Source organism: Osmerus eperlanus, chromosome 10 (genome assembly GCF_963692335.1).
Source record: "Osmerus eperlanus chromosome 10, fOsmEpe2.1, whole genome shotgun sequence".
Taxonomy (NCBI): Eukaryota; Metazoa; Chordata; class Actinopteri; order Osmeriformes; family Osmeridae; genus Osmerus; species Osmerus eperlanus.
The window spans coordinates 16559739-16586509 of NC_085027.1; the positions used below are offsets into that span (position 1 = coordinate 16559739).

General features: G+C 47.2%; 1 protein-coding gene across 2 annotated transcripts; it reads right to left on the reverse strand.

Moving 5' to 3' along the window:
* Nucleotides 1–25621, reverse strand: cgnl1 (cingulin-like 1). Of its 2 annotated transcripts, none has more exons than XM_062470671.1 (19): nucleotides 25466–25621; nucleotides 21327–23007; nucleotides 21079–21173; nucleotides 19357–19462; nucleotides 18887–18988; nucleotides 18446–18591; nucleotides 17379–17517; nucleotides 17016–17228; nucleotides 8742–8948; nucleotides 8513–8617; nucleotides 8250–8402; nucleotides 7647–7817; nucleotides 5951–6112; nucleotides 5653–5742; nucleotides 3564–3647; nucleotides 3184–3308; nucleotides 2443–2551; nucleotides 2148–2311; nucleotides 1–1703 (listed from the first exon to the last, which is right to left on the reverse strand). In XM_062470671.1, exons 2-19 carry the CDS (start codon nucleotides 22956–22958, stop codon nucleotides 1556–1558), a joined length of 3951 nt encoding a protein of 1316 aa, XP_062326655.1. In that variant the 5' UTR covers nucleotides 22959–23007; nucleotides 25466–25621; the 3' UTR covers nucleotides 1–1555. The 2 variants fall into 2 exon arrangements, with proteins under 2 accessions (XP_062326655.1, XP_062326654.1); XM_062470670.1 differs by having other exon boundaries at nucleotides 18446–18594.
* Nucleotides 25622–26771: the final 1150 nt, after the last annotated feature.

A 26771-nucleotide genomic window follows, 5' to 3' on the forward strand; every position in this document is an offset into this window, starting at 1 on the left:
TAAGATTAACCAAAGGTAACTTTATTTCTTTTAATAGGGTTTTGAGTCTCAGCAACATACAGAAAGATTTGTACAGAGGTAGTGGCAGGATTTCTTCTCAGTCCTCCCTTAGTAGAGAGAGTGTGTGTAGGAGATGTTAGACAAAGGCCTCCTCATTCCATATGGCAACAAGAGCCTTAGACACCTTTAAAATCCAACAGACAGTGCAAATCATCACAGTGTAGCAAATAAGATTGATTGTCAAAACAGCTAATTTGTATAAACTCCCTCATCATAGAAACTTGCATAATAGAGGTCAGTTCCCTCTCAAGCAGGCACAAATGTTCATTCCAGATCCTTGTACAGCATGGTAACAGTTGTTATATGTTTCCATCGAGGCACATTTCAAATACACATACAGGAAGTCCAAAAGAAGTTCATTATACAGCAGATTGACAAATTACAGTATATTCAATATTAACACTGTCTTGTTCATGGAGTACACCAGAAATAGTAGTAACATTTATGTTGCACAGTATAAGGTTTGTTTGTTTTAATATAATGCTTTAAAAAATCCAAAATACATTTTTACAAAGTAACAGGAATATCTATCCACTAAGTCAGACAATAGACTATTAGAGTATTGTTATCTGAAGTTCTTTGTGAAATGAAATTTGTATTTCAATAATAGCTGGAAAAATACTGCAATGTTTAGTGACCTTGAATCAGGGGTATAAGTCTGATATCAACACAGATGCAACATAAACAGTTTTATATAGATCTTATTATGATGAAAAAATAGTTATATTTTGTACATTTAAAAAATATATGATACAGTAGTGTGTGTACAGAATCCCTCATACAAAGTTCCCTAAAACATACTGCCCTTCATGAAACCTTTCCTTCATCTATTCAACAGGATAGACATTGTTTTAGGTTCAACCACCAAAAGGCTTCGCATAAAGAATTTTATACATTGGAATTAAATGTCTTCATTAGGAAGGTAAATATATGTTTAATATGCAGATTATTATTTAGAATCCAAGTTGCCATTCGATTTGATAAAATGCAATAATGCAGTATATTTAAATAAAATCTACAAGTGTTGTGCTCAAATCTGTTACGTGATTAGCAAATAACTTCAACAAGGCATTGGAGCTTTTCCTTTCCTTAACAGGGCATTAGAAAGGTAAATACCGTGATGTCCTTCATATCTAATTGGTGGTGACAAATGACAATTGGTAAAACCACCATCACTAGACGTGCAATAATTAACAAGAGCTCAGGATTAGGAGTGCGTTTATAATTCAACTAATGCTGAACACCAATCTAATCAATCATTTACAAGCCAGCGCAATTACATTTTAACCATGTCTCCTAACAGTTGGTGCACTGTGAAGGGAAACCCAATTATGTCAAGCATGGTCCCATAGTTTCAAAGTTGTTTGGATCACCTCCCAAAAGCACATAGCCAGAATAGCGTGGTCTCTGAGATGTAGGGAGGTCAGTGCAGTTGGTTGCCCTGCTGTATACGTGGAGCTTGTTCTCGTCACAGAAAGTCTTTGTCAGTGTTTGTTTACAAAGTGTAGGTAGAGATGATGTTGTCCTGACTGGAGGAGCGCTTGTACCCAGAGGAGCTGAAGTAGGTCTCTCCATCTGTGCTGATGTCGTCTTCGTCGTCATCGTCCAGGTTGTTGAGCAGCGGAGCCGAGTTGCTCTTCCGCCTGCAGAGAGGAAAGCATCATCTTGAGTTAAACGACGGGCTGTGTTACTTGGGGAGGGGGGGGGTAACTTTAGGCGGAGCACACACGGTACAGTTTCAGACTATTAGCATGTGAATACATTAACACATTTTTCAAAATCTTATTTGGCACTGTACTCTTTTTTTTGGGTTGTGCCTGAGGCAATTAGTTTATGTAACAAATACAAGTGATTGATTTTTCTTATGTATTTTGTATGTGCATTAGGTGTTGTCTATATACTGTATGTGAAGCAGCATTACAGTCTAGACTAATTGCCCCATGGGGATTCATATTAAAAGCTCTAAAACTAAACCAGCTCAAGAGAGGCGTGCTTAACATTAAGATTGAAAACAGCATGGCTTTGTTCCGAGTGCACGCTGCTGCTGTAGACCCAGTGTTCCCCCTGTGTGTGTTGGGGAAGCGGACCTCATCTCGCTGCGCAGGGCTTTGAGCTGGCTCTGGAGCTGCTCCGTGGCCTCCTGCTGCTCGTCCAGATCCCTCTGCAGCTTCTTCTTGCCGTGTTCCAGACGGTCGATCTCCTCCTCCGCCTCGTCCATCTGTCTCTTCAGGGCCTTCAGGCGCAGGTTCAACTGCAGGAAAACGCAACACACAGGGTTCAAACGGTACAAAAACGACACGTGCTGGGTGCCAGTTCAGTGGTATGGCCTGTGTAAAATCAGGTGTTTTTTTAACAGGTGGTAGCGTGTGTGTGTGTCCTCACCTGGTCCTTCTGGTCCTGCATGGAGTGGTGTTCTTCATCCACTTGCATCATCATCTCCTTGACCTTTCTCTCCAGCCTGCGGTTTACCATCTGCAGGTTGGAACGCTCCCTGTGAAACACCACAATCATCCATCAGTCTGGTTCCACACACCCTAATATCTACCAGACGTAACTAAATCAGTACAGCACATAGGTTCAGTACACCTTTACATGACATTTGTCAATTGTCAATGTGCCATACATAACATTGCTAATGACCAGAAGAATGTACTGTACAGATCAGCTTATCCAATCCAGTAAAGCGAGGTTAAATGCAACTGGTCCTGATTATTCTGAAGGTCAGACAGCTCTAGTTAATGAGTCTGTCTGTAAGCTGTCCCCTAATAGCAGCCCTCATGTGTCCATACTTTTACTTTCCTTGCAGACATCATAAACCTAATACGTAAGCCCCGAACTCCATAACCCTCCCGCTCATTGTAACCCCTTACCTCCACCAGCCTCTTTCCTCCTCCTCCTTACCTCCCCTCACCCCTCCCTCTCCTCGCCCTTCCATCTCTCCTCCTCCCCACCTCTCCTCCCTACCTCATCCTCTCTTCTCCTCCTCCTTACCTCTCTTCTTCTCCTCCCCACCTCTCCTTCTCACTTCCTCCCTCTCACCCTTCCATCTCTCCTCTTTCCCACCTCTCCTCCCCACCTTTCCTTCTCCCTCCCTCTCTCCCTTCCTTCTCTCCCCCTTCCCACCTCTCCTCTCCCTCCAGCCTCTCCTCCAGCTCCTGGATGCGGTTCTCCAGCTGGGACACCAGGCCTTCCTTGTTGGATTTCTGGGAGCCCTCCAGATGGGCCACTCTGCTCTTCAGATCCTTGTTCTGGGGAGGACAAGAGTGGAACAATCAGACATTTCCAGTCCCTCTCTCCCTGTGGCTCAGTTTCTTATCTCATTCTTACCTTATAACACAGAAAGGGACACAAAGATGAAGATGTCGAGAAAGTGAAAGGACAGAGAGAGACAGAGATGGATGAGGTGAGTGGAAGCTGAATTCAGAGTTTTCTGATTGTCCGCAGTTGTTTTTCTCCAAAGAGACCAGACAACACGAGGAGTGTGTGTGTGTACAAGTGTGTACCTGTCTCTCCAGAGCCATCTTGTCACACTCCACGTCCTGTCTGCCAGCCCTCTCCTGCAGGAGTTCATTTCTCATCTGCTCCACCTGTCAACCAGAGCGGAGGCACTGTCATCACCACGCTCACAAGCCTTCTGAGGAGACCATTATTATCACACACCGTCTGCGTCTCTGTGCTGAAGAAACCCTTTGTACTGTAAGCCTAGCTGTGCAGTCATTGTTAAGGCACTCAAGGTTAAAAAGGGCTTCAGTTAATTACCGGTTGGGATGTTCTTGTTTGGTTGCATCCCCCTGCTCTCACACCAGCACAGGTAATGTGTTGGAGAAGGATCATGTATCAGTCATATTCTGGGTGGACTGATAACTATGGGTGCCAGAAATGCACTTATGCTCGGCTATGATTTCTCAGGAGATGGGAATCTTAACTAAAGTTTACACAAGAAGAAACTTTAGCTTACAAACTTTTTTTTTTCTTTTTTTGTGCAAAGGCTTTGCTGTTGAGGGAGAATCAAAACTAACCTTTGACTAATTGGGGTGTGTTTTACACAGCATGGAAACATGACCAATAAAACAATTAATGGTTATGACTACCATCACCCCTCAAAGCAGACCTCTTCCTTCAGTCACAAACTTCCGTGGAGAAACTTCTAGGCATCATTGTTCATTGACACTTATTGCCTAGTTCAAGAGGGAGGAGTAATGGAGCTGGGTCAAAAAGACAACTAATCGATAGAGTTGAGATGGTTCTTTTTTGTGAGGGGAGAATGGGTGATATTTTATGCCAATTAGTGGGTGACAGTGGGCCGGTCTGATGAACGATGGCCCCCATAACTGGTACGCTGGTTGCAGTGCTTGAGGGAGCTGAATCAGCAGACTGGAACATCCAGCGAAACTAATGTGCTTTGTGAAAGACGGCAGGAAGAGAGAGGGGAGATTACTCTCATTTAGACAGGAGAGGAGCACCTGATGCCAGGAGAGACGCAGGTGCTCTCTCTGCCGCTGCAGATCTCTCCGCCAGACCCCCATGGCCATGCATCCCCCCCCCCCACACACACACACACACACACATCCTCCTAACCCCATCCAACCCCACTCTAACTGCACACCGCTCCACTGTTGCCTTGGCAACTTACCTTGGCCCTGTGTTGTAGCCGTGCCACTTTGCCACAATGCCACTCTTTCTCAGAGCCAAGAACTGCACTTGAACAGTCTGTTCTGGACTCTTTTACCACTCATTCAGTTCTTTCTCTATTCTATCCATACTTTTGGGGTATCCATTTTAAACCATAACCTACACAGAAATACATAAGGGCAAAAGAAGGAAAACCTGCCAACACTATATTGTACAGAAGACAAGGAGAATTCCTCATAAAGAACTCAACATACTCTCAATATTACTTAGCAACCCTCTAACAAACAAGACTGTTCACCAGGAAACATGTGCTTTATCTAAATCTCACTTCATCACAAGCCCATCAACAGTTTCTGTAACAAGGGAAGGAAAGCTGAAGTTCCCCCAGATGTGAAAAGTATGGCCAAGCACAAGCATTTGATGTGTCCCTGAGACACATTTACGGCTAGCTGAACCCCATAGTCTGTAAACCTGAGATGTTTGGCAGCCTGCATACATTGGCTGAGGCGGTGCTTTAAAAGGGCTCTTTTGTGACTGATGCATGAAAATTGGATAGGCGCTGTTACACCACGCAGGCAGACTGCCAAACTGACAGATTATAAAAGCTCCTCTTACAATGCAATAACCCCTCTGCTCTCTCCAGAACAGAAATGAACTGGAGTTTTTCGACCACTGATCAGTGGAGGGAGACCCCCACACACACACACAGAGTCAGGGCATTGGAGCTGTCAATGGTGAGAGGATGTGACAAAGCACAAGGAGGAGACCACGGTGTCATATTATGCCACATAACTGTAATCCTTCCTAGCAACTGTCTGAAGAAACCACAGCAGCTTATCTGTATAACTATGATGTTATGGTGTTATAGAGGGTTATATAGAAGGTTATATGAAGTCTGAAGTGAGTTTCAAATTGAAGAGGGCTCAATAGAAAAGAGTGAATGAGTGTAAGGTCTCTCACCTGCTCCCTGCCTCGGTCTATCCTCTCCATCAGCAGGTCTCCACTCTGACGCTCCTCATCCAGGTCCATCTCCAGCTGGGCGATCCTGTCCTGCACAACACAAAATGGGCCAAGGTACTGTTTATGGCTTTACCAGTGCAGCAGCAGCAAAAGATCTAGGAAGGCAAGTTAGCTCAACAGATCACATCTGGTGTCAAACTTCCAGCCAGTTGAAGACTTTATTTCCTTCACTTTTCACATTACTTAATTGTTCACACTTTTTAATATCCCTGAGTTGGAGGTTCCACAGGACTCATACCTCTGTGAGTTTCAACTGTCTGGATTTGTCATCTTTAGAATGGGCCTTGGTCTCGGCCTCCATCTCCAAATCATACACCTTCTGTTCCAGAACCTTCTCGTTGAGCACTGCCTCATCTCGCTCCCTCTTACACTGCCTCAGGTCATCCTCCAGGTTGGACAGCTACACACACACAGACACACATAAATAACACAATAAACAAAAACAGAAAGATCACCACCTGTCATCCACAAATATCTCGATAACCAAATGATATCTCATTATGGGATTTATGACAGTTAAAATTGACAATTGGTGTGAGTACTACTTTGGTTTCACTGAATAACAACATATGTATTTTATTGCAGATTCACAACCACTTTTGCACTGCAATTTCAACAGTGGCCACAAGATGCCATCTACAGTAAAGATTAAACCGTACCGATTCCAAAAATGTACTTCTGAACAAACATTGCACTGTGTAGCCAACGGCATCTTTAAAAGTTCTGTGATAAATGTCCAATTCCTGGGACACTAACAACAGCAATATGAGTGTAGTAATTGTCGGTTTAAAGACTGAAGGAGTGAATGAGATAAAGGCAGGAAGCTTCAACGGTTCTTTTTTTAAGCTGGCCAGAGTGCAGTGTGTGTGTGTGTGTATGTGTGTGTGTGTGTGTGTGTGTGTGTGTGTTACAGGGTGGGACAGACTAGGGATCTGACAGCAGCTGGAAAACTGACATCACCAGCCATGAGAAGAGTGTTGGGATCGTAGAGGGGGAGGATGTGGAGTCAGTCAGTCCACCTTCCACAACAATGACACATACCGCCCCTTCCTGCAGTCCAGCTGCAGTAAGACTCACCAGTTTGTTCCATCTGAGCATGTAGATTACACTAAAAACACCCTGACTGACACATGAACAATCAGGAGAAAATCTGACTCACGGCTTCGGAAAATATTACTTTGGTATGACTACTTTTTTAACGGAATTTAGCTGGCTGAGCCAGAGACATGATGGAGAAGATGTTTTCAGTAGACAAAATATATCCCGCCCTTTCTAATTCAAATTATTCACTTCACCCGTTCCCATAATCAACAATAACATTCCCAGCATTCCAAAGTGCTGACAAGGTCAAACTGCTCCAAAGTAACCAATCAGGAGTAGTCAGGGTTACAATCACATTGTGTGAGTAGATCAGGTCATAGATAGACTTACAAAATAAACCACAGTATCTGAGGTACTGGTGGGAGAGGTTTGGGGAGAAAAAAAACTGGAAGATCATGTTCCAAAGAAACCTGTTGAATTCCAGGAAGTAGCTACTTCTAATCACAAGTATGATAACGATTGGTGTGATGTGAGACAGTGCCACCTGTTTTGTTATCATCTGAGGTTCAGGGGAATCTTGTTTGAAGAAAAGTCTTGAGACCAGGGCAAGAAATTATTTGACAGTTATTAGTACCCGGGCTTGGTTCCACCTCTTTATCTGAAACCACACGACCCTGTCAGACCACAGACTTGTACTACCCTGTACCAATACCAATCTCACCTCCACGTCTCCTGGGACAGTTTGGGGCAAAGGGTGGAAAAAGGGAGGGAGTCATCATCACTGTCCACACCAAGTGGGGAGGGAGGTGGAGGAAGGACGGAATAACCACGCTACAGTGAGTCAGAACAATGGATCATCCCGCCATTGTTGTGGATGAGGGACATTTGTTTACCTCTTCCTGTAGGCTTTTGGTGTCCAATCGGGACTTCTCCAGCTCCTGGCCTCGCTCTCTCAGTTGTCTCTGCAGCTCGGACAGCTCCCGGCGGTTCTTCTCCTTGTACACGTCAATCTGCTCCTGCAGCTCCTGGGTGGACGACTGGGACGCCTCCACTATCTCGCTCATCTGCGGAGGGTAAGAGATGGAGACACGGGGAGGGGGTGGGAGAGAAGGAGGGAGGGATGGATGGAGACACGGGGAAGGGGGTGGGGAGAAAGGGAGAGAGGGATGGAGACACAAGGAGGGGGGTGGGGAGAAAGGGAGAGAGGGATGGAGACACAAGGAGGGGGGTGGGGAGAGAGGGAGGGAGGGATGGAGACACAAGGAGGGGGGTGGGGAGAGAGGGAGGGAGGGATGGAGACAAGGGGAGGGGGTGGGAGAGAAGGAGGGAGGGAGGGATGGAGACACGGGGAGGGGGGTGGGGAGAGAGGGAGGGAGGGATGGGCGGTGAGGTAACAGGGAGAGAGGGGTCGCCCATTTCAAATCCAACTCGTGAGCAGATGTGGGGGGGGGGGTATGAGCAGGCATGGAAGTGTAGCCTGCAGCTGATCCACTCACCTCTCTCTGTAGTTTCTCCACGGTCCGGTCTAGCAGCTTTCTCTCGTCCTCGATCTCGTTCTTGGTGTTCTTGAACAGCTCCTTCTGACACCTCTCCTCTTTCCACCGTTCCTCCAGTTCTCTGTGGTCGTGGTTCAGTTTGGTCAGGTTTCTCTGTGGGATAAAGAGTTAACGGAAACGTTAAAGCAAGATGAAACTCCTAAAGTTACCATGGGGAGGAGGGGGGGGGGGGGGGAGCACTCCAGAAGTGTGGTCAGTCTTACCTGCACATCCTCTAACCGTGTGGTCAAGGCACGGTTGGCGCGTGACATCTCCTCCTCCTGCTCTTTGATCTCAGCCAGAGACTCTCCTAGCTGCTTCTTCTCTTTCTGTTTGAATGTAGAAGTAACATAAAGCAAATCAACATGTAAACAAACACCATCGTCTGAACATACCAAGGGTTCGTCTTCTAGTACACGTAGGTCGTGTCCCCCTCCGATCTCCGCGCCTCACCTCCAGCCTGCCAACTCGGTCTCCCAGTTTGCTCTCCTGCAGCTTGGCCTCGTCGATGATGCGGTTCAGCTTGGCCACCTCGTTCTCCAGCTCCTGCGCCCGCTTACGTAGCCGCTCAAACTCCGCGGTGAGACGCCCTGCCTGGCCCTCCACCGCACCCATGGCTGCCTCCACCTCGGCCTTCTCGCGGCTCGCCGCCGCGATGCTCTGGAGACGAGACAGAAGGCTCAGCGACCATTTACCACAAATAACACCGGCCAAGAGGGTCAGTTCACCAAAAGCAAAAGATACCGCACAAACCACAAATGTTTTTCGCAGAGTATTTTTCAAGAGGTGAGTCATTCGTCTACAGTCCCTCTCGAATGGCCTCCAGCAAATCCTTCACACTTCGTCACCAACCCAGGAGGATTAGAGATGGGTGCACCACAGTGCATCGAAGCCTGTTCTTCCCTCATTCTGAACGGCCTGTGCTACTGGAGCAGGGAGCCACACCAAGCCAGAGAGTGACAAGGCACAGGCAGGGGAGAAGGGCACTGCTGCAGGCCCACGGTCTCCCCTCTCCCCCAGCCCAGTCTTCATCTCTCCAGCCTGGCCCAGACCAGTGGCTCCACCTGTTGCAGTAGTCTTCCTGCTCTTCCCTGCATGATCAAATTCCCTCATTAAACAGCCCAGTGTTTGGTAGCGTGCTCCTGTTTGGACTTGGCAGCCGTTCCAGGGACAGTGTGAAAAGATGGCCCTATGGTTCCTCCCTCTGCCCATTTTTATGAATAGGGAAGCCTGCCTCGTCTGGCCTGGCTGGGCTGCTGTGTAAGAGAGACAGAGGAGAGGGGGACAGAGACCCTCACTCAGGCAGCTCTCTGGACTGGCTGCATGTTACCTCCCAGCTGACAACAACCAGCATAGCTCTCCATCAAGGCTCCAGGCGAGGCTTTGCACAGGTAGCAGCTTTCAGTATCGATGATGACACTGCTGTCAGAGGGATTTTCTTCACATCCTGGCCATGACAGCTTCAACAGACAGCAGGCTTGCATGCGTGTTTTCAGGAACAGGTTTAACTGGAAAGCGGGTTATGCTTCATAGAATGCCAGATAAAAACTGGTTTGTCTGTTAACTACAGTTGAGAGCCCGCCCTTTTCCACTCCACAGATCCTGGAGATAGTGCCGCTTGTTATTGGAGTGCTGTAGACCAGCTCTCCCACTACCGGCCATCCATCCCCCCTGGTCTGGTCCTGATAAATCTAGGCCCAACTCAACACTGGGATTACCAGTACTGTAGCTCATGATGTACATCATCTAATAACTATAGCTGTGTTAGCAGGTAGCAGGTCAACCGTTCCTATTGTCCTGCTGACCTGTGTTGTACATTGTATAGCCACGCAGGTTTCTTATGAAGGGGAATGCCAGCTCTCAGGGGGATCAGGGTCGGGACACTGCAGATTAACACCCAGGTCTTCCTCTTTCTCCCTCACACTAGAAGACTCCTCTCACTGTACTTACGGTACACACAACACCAAAACACAGCAGTCCAGTTGAGTTCCTGTGTTAGCCTCATCAGAGACTCACTGAACTCTTGGTAATGAAACCATGTGTCAATACCAGAGAGCTAATAGTGCAGAATAACTATTACAGCATCTGCAATGAGCAGCTATGGACTAGCAGTCTACAGTACTGGTAATCCCAGTGTTGAGTTGGGCCTAGATTCATCAGGACCAGACCAGGGGTGTGTGAGTGAGTGAGTGAGTGAGTGAGTGAGTAAGCAAGCAATTAGGTTTGTGGTTGTGTATCTGTGTTTTGAAGGGCATCTGACTAAGACTGTGTGAATGTGAATGAACCAGTTCTAAGTTATCAAACTGTAGAGCCACTGTGCTTTGAGCCCCTGTAGTGGCTCATTGGCAGTCAGTTAGGAACATTTCAGCCAACATTTGAGTCCAAAGTCCTTCCTTCCTCCCTTCTCCTCCCCCACTCCTACGTCCCCCTAAGTAGGGCCGTCATTGGAGGGCCGCCGTTGGTCAGTAACGCTTCCAGCCTGAGTGTTTGAGCTAAGGTGAGGAGACAGATCATTAACCACCATGTCTCCAGTCCCTGCTGTCCTGCTGGGTCTACCCAGGCCTGTTGGACCTGTTATCTCCTCTCCCCCCTCACAGCCACCCCCATGCCTGCCAGGGTCATCTGCCCCCCCCAATCTCAATCAAGTCAAGCACTGAATTATGAGGTCCGTCAAGCCTTTACAGGGGTGCTATTTGTGGCACACAGCAGGGAAAGAACTGCACCCCACAGCAAGAACGTCATGGGGTTGATTCCCACTTGGGGCTGTTTGGTGCTCAGGTCTACCGGGCGTTTCAGTGTGGAGTTGGGATGTTCTTCCCATGCTCACGTGGATTTCCTCGACAAAGAACCCCAATAAAACCTGCAGAACAGATCCCTTTTCCTACTCATGTTCCTGGCAGATCACTGCCCTTGGAGGAAGGACAACAGGATGGGAAAATGCAGAGAAAACATGTCGGTGATCACTCAAGCGTGTGTGTGAGTGCGTGTTGGTGTCGTCACCCCCTACACTCGTTCGGCCACATGATAAATAACGATTTCGTCCTTCTATTTGTCTGATACATGCCTGGACAAAATGTTGGGAGCAATCAGTGTCACTTAAATACATTTACATTTAGTCATTTAGCAGACGCTCTTATTCTTAGCAGACGCTCTTATCCAGAGCGACTTACAGTAAGTACAGGGACATTCCCCCTGAGGCAAGTAGGGTGAAGTGCCTTGCCCAAGGACACAACGTCAATTGACACGGCAGGGAAACAAACTGGCAACCTTCAGATTACTAGCCTGACTCCCTAACCGCTCAGCCACCTGACTCCCAATACTGAGATACTGTGCTGCAGAGGCGGGTTGATGCCAGTCTGGGATTGTAGCTGTACTGTAGCTGGAGAACCCTGGAGGGTGGAAGGGAAGCAGAACCCTCAGGAAGCAGCTCCCCCCCTGGCCCTCACCTTCTCTCTCACTGTCCCACTTCCCACCCTGGGTTTAGAGAAGCATGGGCTCTAACACTCTGGGGGGCTGAGGAGTGTGTGTGTGTGTGCGTGGGGGGGGGGGGGGGGGGCAGAGTGACAGAGCTCTGGGTGTTGAAAATTCAGACAGGGTCTCTTGGTGATCATTGTTCTCTGTGTTTGTCATTTTATACGGGCTCAGAGTAAGCCTCCCTGCGAACAATTGCGCGGGGGTTGATTTCAAGTTCTCTTGTGTACTTTTAAACTGTTTATCTATAGTCAAGCATTAACCACCATTGTGCTGCCTTGGCACTAACGATGTGGTGAGTTATGCGTGGCCCAGTGTGAGTGCTGGGGTCAAAACCCTCAGGCCCCTCCATGTACTCTCTGCTCACATAAAACACACAGAACCCCTGCTGGATGGATAAGCTCTGGAACTCGGGGCATAAACAATGGAGGTTACAGATATTCCTCTGACAATTACAGTGCAGAATAAACCTGGTATGGTAATCCTCAAGCCAGCACAGTCTCACTGCAGACACATTTATATGCACATAGATGTCCTCTGAGAGATGACAATCCACTTAATCCCACTCTAAATCCATGAATCCCCCCTCCAAAATAAATTTAATCTGACTTTTAACTGAATCCTAAACCACTCTCCTATCTCATAACCAAACCTGATGAAATTAAAATGAAATTCCCATCACACGCCCAACCACGTTTTTGCTGACTAACTTTACCCATCCCATCATGCAGTTCCGACCTTTCCTGACCTTGCAAACCCTGACATGGAATAGGAGTCAACACACAGCGTCAGTCATGACGTCATATGACATTATGAAAGTAACTATAAACAAACAGTCTTCTCACAAAGCCTTGGGAAACACAACCTGTCTGTGCCTCACACACTGACTAGCACTTACAATGTTATAGCAGCAGCCTCTGCTATGAGATGGTTTTAGTTAGTGACTGCCTGATCCAGACAGTAACTCCTAGCTACAGCACTGTACTTAACTACTGTTAACACTGGGCCTCTGGAGTCAGGATGCTGTCAAACACAGGATATCCCACATGTGCAGCTGCAAAGACACACACCAGCGACATCACACGCTACACATGACAAATGCTGACCACAGGGAATAAAATGGCTCCTTCTATAGCATGTAGTACAGTTAATCACGATCTAACTTTGTGTCTTCAATTGAACTGCTTTAAAAGCCAGAGATGGAGCCTCACAGATCATTGCCCTGTGACTTCAATGCTTTACCCCAAGTAATAGCAAGCATGGGCTAAGAGTTGAGGGTGAAATAACCAATCTTCACACAAAAAAAATAACAAATAAAACTGACCAAGGTCACTGCAGGTAGGGCTCATTTCCTGTCTGGTATCAGGTTTGCCGCATTCAACACCAAGCACTGCATCTTAGAGGGAATACCAACACAGTTCAAGCTCTTATCAGTGAATAGCTCTGTGAATTGGCAGTGAATAAGCCCTGGTTTGTTTCGCCAGCATGGAGGTATGTGTTACAATGGCTTACCTCTTGAACAAAAGGCACACAGACCCAGGTTTACCTGGTAAAGACAGGCCTGTGATGGCCTGAAAGACAGGCTGCCGTGGAAATTAAAACGTGATGCATGAGAAGCACTGGCCTCTCTCCAGGCACAATAAGAAGCCAGCAATCAAATCTTGTCTTGTCCTTTGGGACATGGAAAGAGAACCCCTTTCTTAAATGGGAGCTCTATCGCTGAGCCAAATAGAGAGATTGAAGGGGTGTTTGGGTTTAATAGGGAATTAAATAGGCCAGCCCAGTGAAAAGGCTTCCACAGAATGTCTTTGAGGGACACTGGTCCTTTGTGCTTAAAAAAAATGGAACCAGAGCAATAACGTTGACTGTCACAAAACTCAAAGCCTTCACAAAACCTGTCATGATTGTGTAGTAGTCAGCCAAAAAGCCAGGAGCTTCAAAAGAGTGGAGGGGGATGAAACTTTATAAAAATTCCCATGCACCATTGTGAATTTAAATAGTTGATCAAAAGCCAACTGGGTGATTATAATGTCAAAAGGCTATAAAAAAAAGTTATGTCCAGGGAGGGGGGGGGGGGGGAGTCTGAACAGGAGCATATTTATCTTCTGGCTTGGGGGAAAATACAGAAATTTGGAAAGGATTGTTGCCTGAGCATGGCCGAGCAGGGGGAGAAACAGTTTAGGGACAGCACTGTGAGTGTCATGGGTGACATTGCTGTCACCTCTAGACAAAAGAACAGGATTATCTGGTTTCACACTGTACAGTCTACTGACAGAAAACAACTATAGAATCTACTCCTCACCATCAGTTGAAAATCCTCCCCCAAAAAGATGGCTTAGTACCACTGTGATCAGAGCCCACACTGTTCAGGCCCAGCATGAGCTAACGAAATCTTTAACTTTCTACCCCTGGTCCTAAATCCTCCGTCAGTCACAGCCTGAACATGCTGACCTGCTCCCCCACTCTCCTGGGGGTATTTGTGGGGAACCCTGGATTGTTGCGGCGCAGTTGGCAAACTGGACTCCCACCCTAACAGCTCTGCCTGCCAGGCAGTGACGCAGGGAAACAATAGGCACAAGAATCCAGGCCAGAGCCTTCTTTCAAACAGGCACGACCCTTGCATGGCAGGGGATCAACATCTCTCACTCACTGCCACAAAACAACCTTCGCGCTGCTGGCAAAGGCTGGCACAGCAGTCTGCCCCTAACGAGCTTGTGACAAACGGCGATAGGATTCTGAGAAATATAACTTTTAATCTCACTATGCCTCTGATGAAGGGGAACTTTTCCATCAGGGAAGAACATGTTCTTGATAGTAACCAGATGACAACCCAAACTCTGTACTTTGGCAGCAATGCACATTCCACTCTTTTTTTCTTTCCAGATGATTCCTTTCTCTCCCTTTGTTTCTCCCTCCTTCCCTCGCCCGCTGACTACCTTGTCTCCCACACAGATCCCTCCCTTATTCCCTTCCTCCCTCCCTCCCACCCTCCGTCCCTCCCAGCCTAAGTCAGCACCTGGCCGGGACCTCTGTGCTATCGTCAGCTGAGGAAACACACCGCCTCCCGTGGGACTTGACTCTCCAAACAGGCCCGAGGACGTGCTCCCCAGGACACATGGCTACAATGTTCCCACACAAACACTCCAGCTCACACAGAAAACAAGGCAAGGATCCGTCCAGTGGTGGGCCCGTGCCGTCCAGATCTGGGGCAGATCTGGGGAAGCTCTGAGCTGTAGCTCAGAGCTTTGGTTAGGGTCTGAAGATGACGCAGACAGGCAGAGATGGGTCTCGGAGCGAAGGGTCTGGAGCAGCCTGTCACAGGGTTCTAAGAAAGCTCCGGGCATTAAGAATCAGGAATGTCTGGAGTGGAAGTACAGAAGAAGGCCCCCCTGAAGACAGACCCACCCCCCTCCTTGTCCTCCACCCCCACCCGGGTCAGACCTGGGGATCTGGAACAGTATCTGCTACAGGGCGGGGGACTGTGGGGTCTGCAGGGTAAACATTCCCCACCATCCCAGGCCAGAACATTCCCAGACACACCCCGCTCTCCTTCTCCAGCTCTCTCTACTCACTGCACCTTATCTCGTACATTTTTCACATTCCTGCAGGTTACACTGTGGTACATTTCCTAGTGCTTATTTCCTATGAATCTATATACTGTATGGATCACGCCCCAGCTTACTTTTTCCATTAAATTCCAGACACATTACGGCTCAATAAAAACGATTTAACCTTCAAACTAAGTTACAAAAAAAGCTCACCAATCTTTTCACAGGGATGTCCATACATCCTCATTCAGCAGCATACTGACCCACTTATTCAGCATGTCCCCACCCCCACTGCTATTATTGTGTGGAACAAACTCATCATTCATCGACTGAGGACCACAATGACCCCGGGCCTTTCAGGGTACAGAAAGAGGACGAATACTTCACAACTCAGGAACGACCGCTCATTAGATTAGTGACGGCCTGCCACTGCAATTAACCAGCAAAAAAAGCGATTTGGTGCTCCAGTTTGCAGCATTCGCAGTTGCATAGGGTAGCCCTATCAAACCTAATGTCATGGCCGTACCAGCGTGCGGGTGGGATGCTGGATAGACGAATTAAGAGGACGCGTCTTTTTACCAGGAAAACACAGGGCAGCAACCAGTTCAATATCACACACACACATGCATACATACACACACACACACACACAGGACCATTATTTACTCCTTCCAGTGCCTTCCAGTCCAACTGTCTATATGTACATACCATACAGTATACACTCAAGTGTATCATGAATAAACAATTGTACTGTGTTAGTCAAGTTTCTGTTGGTAGTCTATAACAAAAACTGTGGAATTTTAGGAAAACGCCTAAAACAGAAAGTAGTCTAAATAAAACCCTCAAGACAAACGGCAAAGACACGCTACACTTTAACTTGTTTACAAAGCACTGTAGGTAAACTCCAAATGACTAAATCCGGGCTTGAAAAGGAAGTGTCTCTGTTATGTACAGGAAATGATCTCAATGGCTGCACTGGACCCCCACCAGAGCAGGAGGAAGTTGAGGACAAGGAGAAACTTCCACTCTCTGAGATAAACAGGAACCCCCTGCCCCCCTCCAAGCCCCCACTGTTACCTCACTATTGTCTCTCTCCTTCCCCCCCCCACCCTCACTTTGCCCCCAAACTCAATAACCCTCCTCTCAGCCATGTCAAAACAGGCCTTTATTTGATTGTTCAATTTCAGCAAACACACTTAAAAGGGAATAAACTACAATTTTGTTCACAGACATACTGAAAGTATTTTCTCAGTAAATACAAAGGTGATGGTAACACAATAGCTACACACAATAGCTTTCAATGTTAACAAAAGATAGACTTATACAGCCTGACTAAATGTAAATGACAAAATGTACAGCTGGTGGACAATGAGTGTAATTCTGATTCAACGTCAAAGCCAGCACAACTTGTTAAGCCCAGAAGAAAAGCTTGGCTCTGGATAAATCGCTTCTATTGTGTCAGTTACAGTACTAAAACTAAAGTCGCATTTTAAAGTAAACCTTTTTGCGGCTGGTGGAAAGTTATGGGTAATTTCACTTCAAAGCCAACTCGTAACTTGTGGTGCCAACACATAACTTGTTCAACCCAAAACATACCCTCTAAACAAACACTCTAACCCCTTGACTACAGTCCACCTGATGCAACGCTAATCCACTGCACAGTCTGTGACTGGGTGTGGATGGGGAGGGCGGGGGAAGGGCTGTCTACCTGCTTGGCCTCCTCCACAGACGTTTGCAGTTTGTTCATCTCCTTCTCATACTGTTCCCTCAGCTTGTCCACTTCCTGGTCATGTGTGGCCACTTCCTCCTTCAGTGCCCCCTTCAGAGCAGTCAGCTCCCTCTCGCGCCTTCTCAGTACCTCCTCCTGCTCCTCTTTAGCCAGAAGCACCTCCTGCAGGCCCATCTTCAGCTGCAGCAGGTCCTGCACACGAGCACAGGAGGAGAGACAAACAGTGAGAATGGCCCGTGATGTTTACACTGCGTAACAAAAATCCATTACTAGACTAGTGCCCTCGGTGTGCGGGCACGCAAGCTACCAATGCTAGGTGTATGTCGCCCAGCTGTGTCCTACCTCCATCATGGCATCCTTTTCCCCGTCCGACGCAGACCTCTTGGCACCGTCAAGCTCGTCATGCATCTCTGACAGCTGGTCCTGCAGGTCCCGGATCTCTGTCTGGTACTGTTCCCTCTCCATCTTCACCTGGAACAGCCTGGCAGACCACACAGAGCCCATCACAACACACACACACACCCGGCCGTACACAACACCTGACCCACACACACACACCATCAACACAACACCTGCCCCCTCATTCACACATCGGGGTGCCGCCACCTGTGTTCTGCCTGAACGCCTGTCCTCCAGACCACAGGGGCTAAGATGAGCACCTGGGTCCTGGAGGAGCGATACCACCCCAGCTGCACACTGCTGCAGCACAGAGGGGTTTCTGTGTAGAGGTATGGGGGATCTGGACACAGATGGGCGGTAATTACTCGAAAGTCAACAGCTTCCCACCATATGACATGAACCTTTTCCAGAAGAGGAGAATCCATTACTGACCATCTCAGTCACTTGTATGTAATATGTCTGAAAGGAGTTGAGTGATTGTATCTTTCTCTCTCTTTGGTTCTGCTGGCGACCTCTGTGTCATCGGGTTACGGCAGCGTTTGGACTGACAAGGCCTCCCCTGTCCAGTAGCCTCCCTAGGAGAGACTATCCTCTATTGTGATTCTCAAACACACCATCCCAGGGATTTGTCCAACGTCAACAGTCATTTTAAACGTAATCATATAGCAGACACTCCAGCCCATCCCTTTGTGGATCTCCTGGTGCTACATGACAGAATGGAGAAAAGGGGTTTGGAGGCCAATGCAGATACAACGATAAAAAAATAAATGCTATTTTCAGCTGACACCGGGATCCCACTATGTCGGGATCTAAATCCTCATGGAAAGAGCCCAGAAGGAAGAACCTAGAGTCGGGGAGAGCTATAGATGAACAACTTTCTCCTGATAGGAGACGTAAAGCAGGGGATTATCCCTCTGCGCTGGTTCCTTTAGCAGAGCTCTGTTAACCTGTTGCCCCCTCCCCACCACAGAGAGGCTCTAAGCCGGCCCCGGTGGTCACAGGCCACTCACTCCTCCAGGGTGCTTCGCAGCTCCGCCTCCGTCTTGGCCAGCTTCTCCCTCAGACGGCAGACCTCCTCCTGGCTCCTGTCCACGTCCTGCTGCAGGTTCTTCACACCTGCACCAGCCTTCTCCTGGGCCTGGGTCAGACCCACCTGCTTCTGAAGCAAGCGCGCACATGCACGCACACACCGTACCAACACACAGACACGGGAATCTTAGTGAATGCCATCACATCCAGGGTCTTACAGGGTGTCTGCTGTTCTGCTTAAGTTATCAATTAGCAGCAATAGGATTTGTTTGTCTTAAGAGTCAAGGGAAGTCCTCCAATCGTCAGCAAACAGAATGGCCAAAGCACAAGTGTAAAGCAGTAAATGCTATGATGCTAAAAGCTACAATGTGCGCGGTAACGGCTCGTTTCAAGTGCACTGTGACCTGCCGCGGCGGTGCTACCTTTGCTTGCTTCTTCAGTTGTTGTTTTAAGTCTGTTACTTCTTTTTCCAACTCTTCTCTCTGCTCCTCCAAGGCCTTGGTCTGAACAGTAGAGTCCGGAGACTGGGAGGGAACAGGGATCATATAAGACAGCGTGCCCCTTTGAGAAGCACCAAGCCAACATGCTATGAGCTATCACAAGTGGATGGTGCATTTCTACCGGGCTCCATCGCAGTTACAGTATTTTGCAGATGACACTGTGTATTCTTGTAGAAAGATAATGGCCAGACTTGATAGTGCTGAACTTTTCCTTTCTAACACCCCCTCCCAATGCCCTGATTAACGTACAGATTACGTAAGAGGCTGCATTGCAAAGTAAACACGGGCTGGTGGCTTGTATGCTTTTACCGAAAGCCTCGGGGCCTAAGATAAGAGGCTCACTGATGTAGCTGTTTGTTGAGCCATGTTACAACCCGGCTACAATGCCTTACTTTGTTGTCCACTTGAACGCTCCCAGCAGCACGCGACTTCAAGGTCTGGATCTTCTCAAAGACCAGATTGACCTTCCTCTTGGTGGTGTCATCGTTATCGTTGCTCCTGCGGACACGGACACACACACACATGAGCATGGGTGTCGTCAAACCGTAAAGACCCCTATCTGTGTGTGGTGGGTTGAGGACTAATCCCTGGCTGTTCCGAGAACAGAGCAGCTCTCTCCCAGCCCTTCAGGGGCCAGCGAGGATAACACTGCTTTGATGTGTCACCTTGCGACCCGCTCAACCTCATTATGGCCGTCTATTAGGAGGCACATGCAGGGGAATGTGTCTCCCCATCAGGGGACTGGGCTGGGGGTATGCAGCCTGTTCATGCGTGTAGGAAACACTGGGTCGCCCAAACCTGGGGTAGAGTCCTAAGGTTGCATTCCATTGCACTACCTGATAGAGGGCCACGCCCCCTCCTCCTCCTCCAGTGGGTTTTCATTAAACCTTTCTAACCTCAGCTGGTGAATGTTTGTCCTGTGGGCCTCAGGAGTATTGCTCCATTTCTGTGTTTCCTTCCATCTGTGTTTCCTTTTCCCTGACCCCTGACCCTGGACCTGTGACCTGACACGCCCAGAACAGTTTCCCGGACGGGCTGGACTTAACCAAGGCCTGCAGGAACTGCGTCACTTCAGACAGGAGACTTCAAACTCACACATAACTTAAGGACTGGTTTACAGGCCAGACAGCATGTTTGTGATGTGCAGTAACACTTTAGATGGTTGAACTTGAATGAGAGGCAAGTTATTTTGTCTATAACTATAATTGGCACATCACCGTATTGGACATGTTCTGACTAGGCTTCATTACAAACATGCTTGCTTTAAGCTCACTCCCCAAAGCCCTTTAACCCAGTTCTCTTATAAAACACTGTCTGGCTGTTACAGCAGATAGCTTCTCGCTCACACTAGCTGGTGCCTGCTGTCTACCTGACACCTCACTGTGCCCTTATATAAACATTTCACTCCAATAGTCAACCTTGTCCAAGAAGAAAAACACAGAACTCCTGATCTGCGGATCCACTGATAGGGTATGCATTTGAGACGTCTTCCACTGATATGGTATGTGTTGGAGATGTTTTCCACTGATAACTGCTCTGTTTCCTCTAACTAGTTAAGGGGATTTACAGGCATGAGGTCAGAGGTGACCATCTCGAATCAGGTGATAAGCAAAGCAATATTTCTTCCCTACATTCCTCTGTGAGAGAGAGGGACATAGTTTGAGAACATTGAATGAGTAAAAGAGAAAGGAATAGAGAGCGGTACTTTATTCTATACTATAGGGAGCAAACATCAGAAGGCTGAATCACACACAGCATTGATATGGTGTTTGGGAATATAAATGACTTAACTTTTTTATCATAAATCAGATTCAGATTTTTTTTTTTTTAATCTAAGCGCTCCCACACGCCATTTTCTCTGAAAATTATGCAACACTTAGTTTGAATAGAACTACAATTTGCAGTTAACTGCCTGTTGCATAGCTGTAGTCATGGCAATAAAACCGTCATGGGTTCTAGCAGTGTACTGAATAACTAGCAGTGATCAGCAAAGATCTAGCACTATCCTTGAATCACAGCCAGAGATGCTGTTTACATTTCATAGGCATAATAAAACATAAAACGTGTTCATCCATAGACATGTGTGCCAGGACTATTGCCCAGTAAAAACTCACCCATCCTTGAGGTAATTGAACAAAATCTGTTTAGCTGTCTCTTCATGTGTTTGTTGTGAAAGCTCCTGCTGACCTTTGAGAAGGTCTGGCGTAGCCTGGATGCAAATAAAAAGGATCAAGGAATGGACACCTACGGAGTCTACGGATATTTATTTGTTTCTGTATAAGGAAAGTAAGTAAATAAGTATAAAATATATATGTTAAAAATCCATGCCTAAAACACACATTCTCTCAATAGCTTTGTTTACCTGCACATCTAGCTCAGCAGTGGGCTTTGTGCTTGTACTGGAGGCTGGCTTGGATAGAGATGTTGTTGCCACACTAGTCAGAATCTTAGGGCCGGACATCAACCTTCCCTCCTCCGCTCCTTTGCTGTTGAAGGGCAGTGTGGAGGAGCGACTCTGGGGCGCTTTGTACCCCTGGATGGAGCCTACCCCTTTAGAAACAGTGCCTTCAGGGGAGCTTGGTGCACTGCTGCCCTGCATTGGAGCTCTGGCACTGGTCTTCCCCTCCACCGCGGTCACCCAGGAGTCAATACTCCCCTGAGCCTTCTGCAGACGTAGCTGGGAGGGCCTCAGAACGTGCTCTGTACACCTGCCCTGGTTCTTACTGAACTCATCCAGGTAGTCAGACTCTCCTCGCAAGCCGAAGGGCAGAGCGCTGTCTACACTCCGCGAGCGCTTCCGGTCCTCTGGGTTGATGCGGTTCCGCCGTCCCGCCCTGCCCCTCCGCTGATGGCCGCCATCTTTGCCGTCAAACTTGTCGATGAGCTCGTCCACGCCGGGGATGGAGCCTGTGTCGATATCTCGGCCGGTACCGGGTAGGAAGGGGATGTAGCGGCGATTCTGGTGGCGGTTGATGGTGTCGGCATACAAGGCCTCCAGCTGGTCGTCAGCTTTGGTGGAGGAGCTGGAGGAGTGGCGGGAGCGGGAGGAGGGCTGCAGTACCGGCCCACTGGAGTCAGTCCTGCGGAGGGGGAGGACGTCTGGTTCCAGCCGGCTGCGCTCCAGACTGGAGAAGGCACTGCTGATGGTGCTGGGAGACCTGCAGGTCTTGTCAGGTTCACTGGGGAGGCTGGAGACTGCTGAGGGCTGGGGCACAGGCAGGCGCTGGGGCTGGGATAGAGGTGGAGACTGGGATTTGGACTGGGGCTCGGCCACTTGGGCTTGGGGCTTGTACTCAGGTTGGGGTGGGTTGGCTTGGGGCCTTGACTGAGGCTGGGCTAGCTTGGCCTGAGGCTTAGAGAGGGCTGGCCTGGTCTGCGGTGGGGGCTGGGGCTGTGTTTTCTCTTGCTGGCCTGCGTCTTTCGTCTGGTCTGGGCTGGATGACCTTGCATGGGACACTACGGGAGAGGAGGATCTGGGAGAGGGGCCTTGCTGGCGATTCCCAGTCTCAGCTAGGGAGACTGGGCAGGAAGGCAGGCTGCTGTAACCATCCAGACTCAAGGTGTTATTTTTTGGGTCGTAAGGCTTCAGGATCTCAGGATGCTTCTGGAAGTTCAGCAAGGCAGATGACTTCTTACCTTGAGGGTCTTGAACACCATTCTGAGGGCCACCAAATTGCTTCTGGGACCTGTACTCCACAAACGGGCTGTCAGAGCCAGACTCCCTGCTCCCTCTGAAGTCATACTCATGATAGTTATCGATAAAAGACCCTTCGGTGTCTATGTATCCGTTACTGTTGGGATCAGTGTAGGGTTGAGACCCACGGTCTTGGTTGTTCAGAACCACGTAGGGGTGTCCATCGATCCCCTGGACCCGGATGCTGAGGCCGTAGCTGCCCCCTCCGTTGCTCTGAGCCCTGGAGGCGCGAGAGGCAGGCTGGGTGTAGCCCTGCTGTAGACCACTGTTAGGAATGCCAGAGACTCTGTACGACTCCATTAGGAAAGCAGAAAGAGAGGAAATCTGTCTCCCCAGATTAGGCCCACCTCTGCAAACAAGGATATAAGATGGTTATTAGGCAGAAAGGAGATGTCATCAGATTAAATAATGTCAGTAAATGTTTCCAACTCCCACTCTGTCGCTAATGAAAGTCTAAATCCTCACAATATTTGATGATGTCATTCTGTTTGATTTTTTTCTTCTCCTCAACTGTTTGTTTTTCTAGTAAGTAGTTCCACAAACACCAGTCTGGCAAACTGTTCACCACAACTGACTGCCACTTGAAGGGGGTTAGATAGTGAGGTGACCTGAAATAACATAACACAGGCCTAGTTTCCACCAACACACTAAATATGCAAAACACGAGTCAACATTCCCTAAACCTACATCAGCCTGTCGACAAACATGAGTACATCCGATTCCAAAAAGTTCATGACAGGTGTTCATGACATAAGAGTCCATCAATACTTTACTATCTTAAGAGTCATATGTTTGTAATTACAGATGTGTAAGTGGAAAAGGGCGTTTAATAGTTCATGACTGAGGACAAAATAGTTGAATGTCTGAGTAAACAGGTTTATCAACATGGTGACACGCTCTAAAGCCCGCCACATTTTACACCCTCAGTGACAAGACTCCATGACTCAGAGAGACTGTGTTAGAGGAAGATGGTTGGACTGTCAGCCTCTCAGCTGATCGATGTGAAACAGATTTGTAGCCCCCTCCGTGGGCCCAGGTCTGTGTAAAAGTACACCATGGGAAGCGCTGCTCTGGATTGCACAGGGTAATAAACCTTCAGCATGCAGGGTTATAAACCGACTGCACGGCCATTGTCATCTCTATACAAACCAAAACACAGGAGGCTCCCGGATATTTGTTGATAGGTCTGACGACCTGCTATGCTTGGCCCTACTTGGGGGTTCAACAATGGGCCTGAGGAGAGAGCATCTCACCCTGGGAGACAGCAGACGGTAATATAAGCATCAGGAACCACCATGTGTTTCACTGGACAATAGGTTGTTATCAGGGGCCTCCTTTGCCCTGCTGATAATGTCCCATTTCCCTTCTCTAACAAATAAACAAGCATATCCATCTTGTTAGTTCCCTGGTGTTAGAAGGACAGGACAAACAGTGATAAGGATGGACGGGTACTGATAAGCACTTGAGACAAAGGTTGCCATCGATGATGTCCAACGGCAAAGAAATGTGTGGACAGGCTGAACCTAGCCTTTTGAGTGAAATCCTCAGGTAAAATGAGCATGCGTCTTATTTGAGATAGAGCTACAGACTCCTATCACAATGTGAGCATCATATGGGACTGGCTCATCTATTAATACTCGGAAGGGCAGAGCGTCGTACTTCCCAGCCTCCGTTAAGGAGAAGAGAGGACAATAAGGCCAAGTTCAAACTTCTCCAAAAGGAAAGGCGCAGCAGAAAAAAAAAAGCCTAAAAAGACACAATAGCCTCTTTCACTCAAGTATCGCATGTATCCACCACACACAATCTCTGTGGTGTGAGTGCAACTCTTTTCCTCCCATTGTGTTTCTCTCTGCTAGGGAGGAAACAGTCTATCTGAGCGAGCTTCTTCCCCCCTCTGCTCCCCCACGCTCCACAACCAGCCACTGCTCACCGTCCACATCAGAGCAAAGGTCAGAGAACAGAGAGCAGGCTAGGATGTCAAGGCCCAGTCTCTGATCTTTCAGGGGAAGGCTGGGGAGTATAATCTATATGTGCACTGGCTGGTTTTCTGCATCATGGCTGTCCTGCTATCACACCACACTGTTCAGGCCGAAACAATACAGACCTGGGAGCAAATCAGGACACAACTTGATCCCAGATTAAAAATGACAACGTGAGTTTATAGTTATGAATTTGTATCAGACCCTGCACTTTTGAGATTACGGTATTCCTAGTCCAGGGTCAGTACTAGTTATCATATAGTTTTTTTTCTTTTAACAGTTTTCCTTTAGCATGTTTACAGTAGCTAATTACATCAGCTAATAGGTTGAGAAGGAGAGCATATTTTCCAGAGGTAACTTGGGTTAGTAATACACGAAGCAGCCTTCTACAGAGTGCTAGCAGGTGTAACTGTGACTATATACTTAAAAAGCATAAATCACCCGGAATCAATATAATTACAATATATGAAATTAACCGCAGCAACCATAATATTCTGATAATAGTTTTGGGATTATTTGGTCATAAAAATATAGCAATCATAGCTATGGCCAAGTATAGCAAAGTTTGTAAAACTTTTGGGGTATGATGCCTGCCTCCTGATGCTTTTCAGAAACACACAGTTCAACAGGTGGTTCATTCCACAGGTCAATATACTTTGTAAACTATCTAGTAATCACGTCCCTCTCGGATGATCCACATTTACTTTATACATTAAATATAAGTCCTCATATGTTCAGAGCTTCAGAAGAGTAGAACAATTCCCACGTTCTGTCACTTCGAAGATTATGGCTATTATTGTTGCAAAGTTCAAGAAAAACAAGGCTTACCGGCGTCGATGTTCGGTCAATATGTAAATAACTGCCGTTAAGTAGCCTAATCGTGGACAATTCTGCGATTTATGGAAGTGCCATAGTCCCCAAGATTTTCCCAAATTAATTTGTTGAGTGTCTTATTCTGTAGATCAGCACAGTTTAGAACGACGCCTAAAGCGCATCTATGCCCCGCCCCCTGCTAAGAGCTACACAAACCCGCCCATCTAAACGCCCGAACACTCTTTCACAATTCAAACCTAGTGGGACTCGGCTAACCTGTTTGACCATGGTGGATCACAAGATTGCAACTGTTGTTAAATTACACGTTACATTATTACGTGTCACAAAAACAAGTCTTTTGTATCAGTGAAATACAATAATTTAAATCATTTACCAAATAATTTCATTATCCAAAACTATCTATGTTAATTATGACTGATTTAAATATGATTGGTAAATGTTATGAATAACACAGTTCTGGAATAGAAAAACGATTTCACTTCCAAAGATTACAGTTTAAGATAACCGATTAAAAAAAACACAAAACTTCTCCACTCTGCACTCAAAGCTTTTGTTTACAAGAATGATTTTGTATGTGTGATATGTAGATTGGCTACTTTGCAAAGCTCTGACCGATAGCGTCATCTAGTGGGTAAACACAACAATGTTATTTTGCGGTGAAATCTGTAGATTACTGTAAAAGCTATGCATTTACACATTTATGCAACGTGCAATTCCCGCATGATGAATCAAATATGAATCTACTAATAGCGTATCCTCTACTTATAAAATTGTTCAACAATGGCAACAGTTATTTGAGCCTTAACCTAGGCTGTTAATAGGCTGTTGGACAGTAGGCTACAGTAAATAAAGCTGTATTGAATTGCTCAGTATTCTAATAAAGCTTCATATCACAATAAAGGTTCAAAATATAAATCATTCACACAACAGATTTAATAAAGTATTTCGAACATAACAATGCTTATACTGTATCTGGGATATTCAGAGGTAAAAGCTCCAACTGTTCTACTTTCATTTCATATTTGTTCTAATGCCATTCTGTTCTAGAGCTCTACTCCAACTTTACTAGACCTACTTGCATTTGTTTTGCAATAGGTTCGCATTGTGTATGTCTGGGATGGAAAGGGGGGATAAACCTAACCAGAAGCTTATATCTGAAGTTAAAGGGTGTCTGATGATGCTAGAGGTTTGATCTCCTTCACTTGTACTAGTTTAATACATTCTTTTGAATGTGGTACACTGCATAAATCCATGATTTACAGTTGAGCTCAGTTAATCCTAAGCGTAACCCATACAAACC

What these genes read in the sequence shown, in the direction of transcription:
- cgnl1 (XM_062470670.1), bottom strand. Translation starts at nt 22,958, where the DNA reads ATGGAGTCGTACAGAGTCTCTGGCATTCCTAACAGTGGTCTACAGCAG. An exon ending in AACTGAAGAAGCAAGCAAAG is followed by an intron (nt 18,595 to 18,886) that starts GTAGCACCGCCG and finishes CGCTTGCTTCAG; the next exon opens with AAGCAGGTGGGTCTGACCCA. An exon ending in CTGTGGAGGAGGCCAAGCAG is followed by an intron (nt 8,949 to 17,015) that starts GTAGACAGCCCT and finishes TCTCGTCTCCAG; the next exon opens with AGCATCGCGGCGGCGAGCCG.